The following is a 9523-nucleotide window of genomic DNA, read 5'->3' as shown; positions in this document are numbered from 1 at the left end:
AAAGGCCAATTAGAAGCATTCATGAGTAAATTCTGCTCTAAGCGTTTCTTGTCCTCCTGTTTTTTTTGATGGCGTGTTGCCTGGTAATATGGCAGTAATGATTTTCTCACCTTTGTAAATAGCTGCATTTATTTCCAGAGCGTTGCTTTGCACCGTAGGAATAGACACAAACTGGCAGAGGTCAGCAGCGCTGCCAACTGGTACGGTTGTGCTTCCTCACTGGTGTGTGCTGGAAGGTCTGGTGCTTAATGTAGGGCAGCAATGCCAGTGAGATAGGACTGTGAACCAAATTTCACAAATACTGGAAATAGCTAAAGGTCTTAGTCAAAATGCAGACAAGTAGAAAAAGCAGAAAATAGTTAGCTCTGATGCTGTTGAAGTGCTCTGTATAGTTTTTAAATATAAAATCTAGAGGGAGGGATGATGTTCACAAAAAGATGCGAGGAGTAAGATACCAAAGTGAGGATTTCTTCTGTAACGTGTCCCAGTCGCTGTGGGGTTGCAGACAGCTCTCTCTTAGCCAGCACTTTTGCTTGCAAAGGATTTGAAGACCATTTTAAGAAGCTTTTGCAAGCCCCTTGGCTTGCAGTGAATCTTCTAAATTCATTTGGCTCTCTGTTTCAAAATACTGCGTTTGTTACTTGTTTGCAAAAATATCAAAGGAGTTTTTCAGGCTAGAATTTTTCACAGCCTGTGAATAGGAGCAAGGGTTGTCTTTCCTCCCCACCTCACATCTCCTAACACACATGTTCCGAAATAGCATCAGCGTGTGCTGTGCTGAAATGCAGCTGTGAACAGTGGGAGGAAGGACACCTCTCCTCTGCCCACCGTGATGTGACCGGAGGTGCCAGTTTCCTTGCCCTGGTCTTTGGTGCCACGTGAGATGGGAGCTTTACTGTCTTGCCAGTGACTTCCTCCACTTCTTGGTTGGTGTAGGCTTGCAGCCTAGGTGAGAAGGCGTCAAACTAAAGGTTTATTGTTCAGACTTTTTTGTGCAATGAATGGTGAAAAAGACCATTGTTGTTATAGATGACAATGTTTCTATTTGTTTCTTTTTTTTTTTTTTAATCTAGGAGATAACATCCAACAATCTGTCAAGGATTAATTAGATTACAATATTTAAGGGCCAGACTTTAGGAATTATAAAATTTGAATTTACTCAAGGATGTGTAATTCTGGCCCCGTTTGTTACATGTGTTTTGATCCAGTTGTTAATTACAGTGCCACCCCTGTGCTATAGGGCACTTCACAGGATAGTTGATAGCTACCCAGTGAGGTCGAGCTGTCATTTCAGCATAATGTGCCCATCTGGAACAGAGATCATTTGTTTAATGTCAACAAGTATTGTTAGAATTTAACTTATTTTAGAACTTGCCTGGGTCTTTAGGTGTTTGAAATGCTTCTGCATTCTTTGCAGATGCAGGGTGTCGAGGGAGTGGTGTTTAGTAGGGAACATGCACAGGAACGGAGATGGCCTAGGCTGAGGTACGCTTCAGCAAGGTTTTTAAGAGGTTTGCTACAGGTTAGGCTGGACTTATGACTCAGCACTCTGTTGCAGCGCTCCCCGAGTGGCAAACTGCAGTATCGCCAAACGCAGGATTAATTCCTCGCAGAACTCCCTAAGTTCCTGCCAGTTGGAAATGCTCTTTCCTGTTCCCAGCATGTGATTTTGCACCTGCACGTATGCAATATGTCACTGTGTAACTTTGCTTTCTGCAAAGGGCACAACAATAAACCAGAATAGCCAGTACTCTCCAGTCCTAATAGTACTGATTCAGACCTGGCGTGAGGCCTGGCAGGGCTGTGGCCAAGCTGTCGCTGGCTCCAGTGGATCCCCTGGGTACATTGGAGCTGTGGTCCAAAGGTGTGGCCAGGGCCCGTATAGATGTGCTCAGTCCAACAGTGTATCTGCAGTGCTGCGAGTGAGGGATTTCGTGTTTAGCCACAGTCCCATGCAGCTTGTGGAACCTGCGTTACTGTGGTTAGCTGGCTACCACTCCCAGGTGAGATATTTGAGCTCCTTCAGGTGACTGTGTAAACTCTAGCCAGATCTGTGCATTGCAGTGTAGGTGTGCAAAACCTCCTGGATCATTTGTTTAATGTCAACAAGTATCAGATACCATGACCAGTTCTTATCAGATACCCAGCCAAGGCTCTTCAGTCCAACAATTCAGTAACGTTGGGGATGTAAGATGAGTCTTTACTGAACCTGGAGTTGTCAGGCCTCAGAAAAGAGGTTAAGGAGTTAGTCGGACATTGCAACTAAACTGTGTAATTACAACCCCATCATGATCTGTCTGCAATGATTGAAGCACTCTGGCACCGAAGGTATTCGGAGGGATTTGACTCCCTGCTCGTTCTGTTCTCTGTTGGATAAATGGGGATTTCTAGTCCCTGCCACTGGAACAGGCTTTGTTTAAGAATGTAAAATACTGACAGTGTTGAGAAGTTGCCTGTTCAGTATAATTAATATGCATCTTTTAAGCTGAAAATTTACATGCTGTTTTGTTTAAACTGTTAGAGTCCTCCTGGTATTTACAGCATAATGGCAGTCAGTACCAAGATTTCTTTACTCTTTGAAGCCTACTGTGCCAATAGCTATCTGCTTTTCTGCTAGAAAATGTACCAGTCCATCCTTCCCTTTGTCTAGCCTGATTTCCAGTAAAATCATTGTTACTGCATTAAATATGAGTAAATTGAATTTGATTATCAAGTTATACACTTAAAAAGAGGACATAATATTTAAATAACAGGCAGACTTCCTAAATCTAAACAAACCTAAGTATGTAGCCCACCTATCAAACAAAAATAGTCATTTTCTGGTGACACTTAAATATTTGCAGTTCATTTTATGCTTGCTATTCTTGCAACTTAACTAAAATCAATAGCTTATTCTATTAAGTGTTCATTATAGTTGTTCCAACTTGCTGCATCTCACTGAATTATTCTAATTTCACGTGCACCGTTAGTTTTATAATTACTTCATAGACTCTTAATTCCACTTTAAAAGAGCAGTGTTTGGAGGAAAAGAACTGGAGATAAAAGCAAGATAGTGATGCATTGTGAGTGTCTCGTGACACATCTCGTTTTTGAAAGGTGGAGTAAGTTGAAGATAGTGCTTCTGTTGAGCTTCCTTCATCTGCTGCTGCCCTGTGCACTAGGGACATGCCAGTAACAGCTCCCCAGAGAAAGGGGGAGGAATTGTATGTGTGGGGGCTAACAGAAATTTGAAACTTTGACTAGAACAGTTAAAGAGCCAAATAACAATTATTTGAGATGTGTGAAGCAGTCAAGGAGGTTTAGCTGCATTTTCTATTAAATTTAATTAATGTATTTAGGTCTCCTAAGACTATTTCCAAAAATCTCACCATCTGCTTGAAGGCTTTGGCCAATATGATTTATGGGTTAAGGGCTTTTGAATAATTTTGTACTGCATAGATTTTAAGAATTGCAGTTGAAGTAACAAGCATTAATGGATTCAAAATATTACTATTTCAAGGAAGGTCCTAATGCATGATAAAATCAGCATGAGCAACTGTTTTTTGACAGTTACTTCTCTTATTTTTGTGTGATTTTGTGGTTTTAATATGATTGACTGCTTGCCTGTATTGTGAGGAATGGGACATATACATTCATAATTTCCCATTCCTTGGGAATCTCATGTTTGTGCATGAATTTTCAGCTCACTTTGAGCTATGGAACCATTGCAATGACACGTGAAAAAGTTTATCAAGTTTGTTATTTAAAGCTCATCAGGGTGATGAGCCAGTCTAATTTGGTTAATGGGGTGTAGCCTCTATTCATCATTTTAGAAAATAGATCTGATAACAAATTATATTGAAAATACATACATAAACATAAGGTTAGGGGTGGCTGTCTTGAGTCCTAGGAGCGTGGCTACCACATCAAAATAAAGACACATGTAACGTGTCAGAGTGGGTGCAGGTTCACACAGATGCTTATCAGTAAGTTGTATTTATCAGCTGCTACCCTGCGTGTCATGTGCAATGTCTTATCACTCGTGAAAGAGGAGTATGGAGTAGAAATTTGCACAGGAGTTTTTGATATCTTCTTCTCATTGGAAATTAAATTAGTGCCTTTTTTTCCCTAATTTCACAGGTTTTAGAAATTAAAAACTTATCAGTAGTCATGCAGTGCTTTGTTTCTTTTAAAATAGATTATCTGACTTTGAATACAAGACTGAATTTTGTTTAATTGCACTCTAATTTGGAATTAGGATTGTAAAAATTAGAGTACAAACCTTTAAATAGATTGTCAGATCTGTTTTGAAACTCAACTGGAAAAAAGGCATCATCACCATAGCGAATGATCCAACTTCATGAGCTCAGGTCAGCTTACATCTATGAACAAATACCCAATTTTAAAAGAAGTTTAATTGGTTGTAAGCACCCAGCCGTGGAAGGTATTGATTGCATCAAATGAATTTTGAATCAAATGAGCAACTTCTACGTATGTTATAATGCACATTTGGTAGAAACCTGGGTGACCAAGCGTTTGTCTTGTTTCTTTCTTTTAGAGTGCCTCTAAACATAGCTTCCTGCTTTAGCTGGAGACAATGCAGGAATCAAATGACCCTTGCTAATTCTGCCCACATCTTGCAGTCACACTCATTTTCTACTATCTTGTTACCATATTGGTCTTACGTTTGTTCCCTGCAGGGAACAACTAATAACTACTGAATGCATTTCATAGTTGGTACAACAACAGCCTTTACTCTTTCTGTCAGTGTAGTTGGTTGGCTTTGAGAGCTTTATTGATGATGTTTGCAACAGTTTTGTTTGTGGTAACAGCTGTTGTTCCAGACTTAAATTTCATATTTTTATTTGCAGGGAATGTGATCTTTAACATTTATCATCATGCTGCTGGTTTTTTTCCCTCCAAGTAAATGCTCAGTGATTCAAGTGAGAATCTGGTTAAGTCAGGAGCTCTCTCAGTTAGAACTCCTCTTTCTCCTCTCTGAATGAGGGACTCTGACTCTGGTGTGATGGTTCCTATCACAAGTAACACTGAAGCTTCCTTTCCTTGTCTCCCTGTGCAATGGCCAGAGGCAGAAAGGAAGCCTATTTTACATACATATATTCATATTTAAGGACCATTTTATCTAAACTAGAGGCCAGACTCATGCCCAGTCTGTTACTCTGGTGTTTAACCCAATATTTATCCAATATATAAATCCTTTCGTACCTGCTTTGTAGACTGAGATGTGTTTAGAGACATATGGGACATTTTCTGATATGCCTGGGATGTTGTTGAGTTTAAAACTTGGCCTGCTAGGCACCCTTTCATAGAGAGGGATTTGTGCCATCAGTCTGGAACAGCTGTCACAATCTTGCCATCATTGAAAATGTATGCAAAGTGAATCGCTGTTTCCATGTTTAATTCAGTGCAGGATTAAAATGCACATGGATTGAAGTGATTTGGGTGTTTACACTAGCAAGACAATCCAGACTGAGAGTTGACTGAGTCTATCCTTCCTGTATTATAACTGTTCTGAAAATTGCTTACTTCAACTGTAACTCTTTGGGCCTCAAAAACATTGGTACAAATTGAGTACTGCTGCTGCCTGCAATACTTTATCCCACATTATTATAAATACTTCATGAAAATAATCTCTTTACTGAACTATTTCAGTGTCTAGTTCTCTGAGCTGTAAATGAAGTCCCTCATTCCACGGTGCTATGGATTAAAGATTTTATCATTCTAAATTTAATCCTGTTTCCTTGGTTGGTTTCCACAAGGGGTTGAAAAAATAGAGAAGGAGGAGGTTTGTCTGGTGATCCAGTTACTTATGATGCAAATTATAAAATCATGTAGGTGTGGGGCTCACTGTGGAGCCAAACCTTATGTTTTTGCAAACAATTTTGAAGACCTAATTCAAGGTAGTTGTGCTTGTAGAAGGCATGTCAGATGACTGTGTAATTCTTTAAGAAATTTTTTTTAAATTGTACTTTTTTGTTTTTGCTATGACTGTGCCTTTTCATCCAACCAGTGACTTCATCCTTACTGGTGCTTCTGATGTTTCTCACAAGCAGCCCAGTTCTCCTGTGTGCAGTTTCATGTTTGGACTGCCACTGTTGCCTGTTTATATTCGCAACTGCTACTTCTTGTGATATGTGAATTAACAATATATTTTACATCTTCTCAAATTATTTGCATGCATAATTTCTTCTGGTTTGCAGTGGCTCTTCTTCTGGTCTTCCTGCATTTTTACCGAACTATGATCAAAGGTGTAATGGCAGTAAGGTTTGTTTTTCAATAACTATTTTTACAGTATGCTTACGAGTGTCATACAGCGGTGCAGATAATGCTTACAGGAGTTTAGCTTTGGAAAATGCAGCTTCACATTTGTGTCTTGATGTTTGCCAGACAGTATAAGCTGTCAGGTGTTCTTTTTTCCTTTGGTTTTGAAAGCACAGTTAATAGACTAGTTTTCAAGTGGCTTCCCAGAAATGTTTCTTGCTAAATTCAGGGTTCCTTCCTTATTTGTAGCTATAATTAATTTCTTACTGCCTATTTATTTTTTTTTAACTTACTTGAAAAGCAGCTACTTGTTGTGCATCCCAGAATCTCTTAATTTTGCTTGTTTCTTCTGGTACTTGCAATTTATGCAGTTTTGTACTTAAAATATTTACTCAGTTGCTATTTAAGTTACACATCAGATTTGTCTGTTTAAAGAATAAATAGGAGCATAAAATTAGAGTAGTTAAGTTGCTCCTTCCCTGCCATTTTAATGTGCATCTGAAATGTAAATTAATGATGAAATTAGACCAGAAAAAAATTACTTCACAAGAAGTACATAAAAAAATGTAGTTTGGGATGGTGATTAAAATCACAATGCTTCTTCCAGGGAGAGACTTTACACTGGCTTCAGTCTTTAGCAGTGTTTTTCCCAGGGAAGCTTGCACATCAGGCCATCACTGTGCTAGCTGAGCTCTCTGCTGCTGCATCCCCACTTCTCCCTGGTGGCCAGTGCTTTGTTTCAGGATCCTTTCAGTACCCACCCAGCCAACCCACGGGTGAGCCTTCCACCCACATAGAATAAGTAGGTGCCTTTCAGTAGGTCTTGCCACGTCATGATTATTGAAAGAGATGTAGCTACTATTCCACTATCAAAAGAGAGTATATCACTATTTTCTGAGTTGTTTTCATACTGCGAGAGGGTTGATCCATGTGATATTTGTGAGTGGAGTGAACAAAGTAATACGATATGTTTGGCATTCGGTCCTGAAAGGATAGGAAAGCACAGTTGAAACAGAGATGCACCACTAAAAGCTAGCCAGCTCTGCTATCAGTCTCTTGTTTATGCAATTGTGTGCAGAAAACTACTTTAAGTTTAGGATGTAGAGAAAATATTCATGTTGTTGCTGAAGATTGCTCTAAGTAATGTTTGGGTGTAATAAAACCCTGAAGATATCAGTTGGAAACAACAAATGACACTGGTACCAAAATTATTTGAAGGGCATATTCTTACATTTCTCTTGGCAAGCTTATGTGTGGCCTCACAATTCTGAACAGCTGTGAAGTCAAACTGTTAATGATCCTCTGAGGAATAAGAGGTGACAAAAATGACATACTAGTAGATACCCTGAAAATAGTCTTCAGTCTCATATTTGTTTTTTTCTCTCCTTTTTTTTTTTTCCCCATTAAACATGAGGCATGCTCTGGCAAAAATAGTTTGTGCCAAAATAGGCCAGAGAACGACACTGACCCATCCAAATGGAATAACTTACTGCCAGCCTTGGTCCAACTTTTTAGTGTTTGGATGTAATTTTGTTGGTATTCTACATCTTTTTTTTTTTCCCCCTCTTAGATCACTTTATTGATTATGTATTTAAAAAAAAATAAACCACTGTGTCAGCTATTGCATGGGGAGTGATTTGGATGGCACTTCTATTTTTGTAATAGGTTTTTCATCCATGCTTGTACTGCTTGACACAGCAGAAGTGGAAATGACCACTTCCCTCCCATCAGTTTGCTTCAAGGGCTCTTTTTGGTCAGGGTAATCATGATAAGAGTAAAAAGTTGATTCTGCAGGGCGGGGTTTTCTAGCCACTTCCATTTAAAATCTGAGCTGAGATTCAAAGGTTTATATCAGTGGTTTACACTAAGATTAAGAGGGGCCTCAGTTTTTCTTAAAAATAATTACCAAATTTGGGATTGTTGGGTCCTCTCCATGAGTTACTTGTGAAATCAGATGTTTATGCAACACAAGCACTTCTTGTTTCTCTTTCTTCGACATCTTTGATTTCAAAAGTTGCAGATGCTCACTTAATTATGAATGTCTCCAGAGCCAGATGATGATGATGATTAAAACTTGGCATACAGTACTTTTTAAAACACTAATCTCCATGAGATTCTCTGTAATTAGATAAGTATTCTCCTGTCTTCATAGAGAGGAAAACTGTAAGAGTCCAAACCTGCTTCTGTTTTGGAGTTGCTGTCAACTCTTAAGGCTCTTAATAGCAGAAGATCAAGCCCTTGAGTGATTTGTCTAAAGACAAGTAAGATGGTGGGAGAATTTGATTACGTCTTGGGTGTTCTTGATTCACAGGCACCTGGCTGATAGCTCAAGATGTCTTGCTTGACATTTCAGCTTTTTTCATTTTAGTGTTTGTCTTCAAAGGTCATCAACTTTATATATAAATTTTAAAAAGAAGTGTACAGTAAGTCAAGTTCTACGCCTGCTATTGAGCCCTCTTGCTCATCGCTAGTGTTTTTATTTTGAATATCTCTCTATTGCTGATGGACTCCCCCAAAAATAAAACGGGAGGAAATAACATGAAATCACTTGGCTGGTACTGTCAGAGGCATAGTAAAGGAACTGAGAAACAATCCGGATATGATGATAAGAAAAGCTGAAATGTGCAGCAGGAGAGATGACTGTGTTCTCGGGTGGTGGTTGTTCTCTCGGTGGTGCTAATACACTCTCACTCAGGATCTGCAGTAGGTTTGTACATGCTGGAGTAGCATGAGGTGCATCCCCAGTTGGAGGGGCTGACCAGGCTGGTGGGGAGGCACTTCAGGCCGTGGGAGCAGGAGCCAGCGTGGTGTGTGTGATGGGGAAGGGAGCCTGAATTACCACGTTCAGCCCCCACCCTCTCCACTCGTACATGCAGTGTGGATCTTTCACTGAATGAAATACTGCTCCATGTGGACGCCTACTAGTCAGGACACGTCAATGTGTAGGATTTGGGCTCTTGAGAGTAGCCATAAACCAATTTAAATTTTCCATTTACTGCTTTCCACATCTCCCTTATTAAAGATTTCTTGGTTACCTTTCTATGGCTGATTAATGTCAGGTGATTAATGACTTTCATCTGACCCATCGATGGGATTAAACCATGGTGAAATACGTCCTTCCCCTCCTATTGTTGCATTCTGCTGCTTTCCACAAAGGAAGTACAAAGGCTCGTCTCACTAGAAGCTCTGCCTGTTTCCAGTTACCTTGCTTTTGGATACGTGTCTGTGGTGCTGAGTTGGAGTGGCAAATATTGATGTTTAG

At 39.7% G+C, this 9523-nt stretch overlaps 1 protein-coding gene across 1 annotated transcript in view; it reads left to right on the top strand.

Annotated features, from left to right (window-relative positions):
* Positions 1–6238: 6238 nt before the first annotated feature.
* VAPB (VAMP associated protein B and C) overlaps positions 6239–9523 on the top strand; it is a 22910-nt gene continuing 19625 nt past the window's right edge. The window contains exons 1-2 of the mRNA XM_010165186.1: positions 6239–6264; positions 8056–8105. Of these exons, the coding sequence (XP_010163488.1) occupies positions 6239–6264; positions 8056–8105 (76 nt within the window). The remainder of the gene's footprint in view (positions 6265–8055; positions 8106–9523) is intronic.

Source organism: Antrostomus carolinensis, unplaced genomic scaffold, assembly GCF_000700745.2.
Source record: "Antrostomus carolinensis isolate BGI_N321 unplaced genomic scaffold, ASM70074v2 scaffold39423, whole genome shotgun sequence".
Classification (NCBI taxonomy): domain Eukaryota; kingdom Metazoa; phylum Chordata; class Aves; order Caprimulgiformes; family Caprimulgidae; genus Antrostomus; species Antrostomus carolinensis.
The sequence above is the reverse complement of the archived record's forward strand: the minus strand, read 5'-3'. Positions and strand labels throughout refer to the sequence as shown.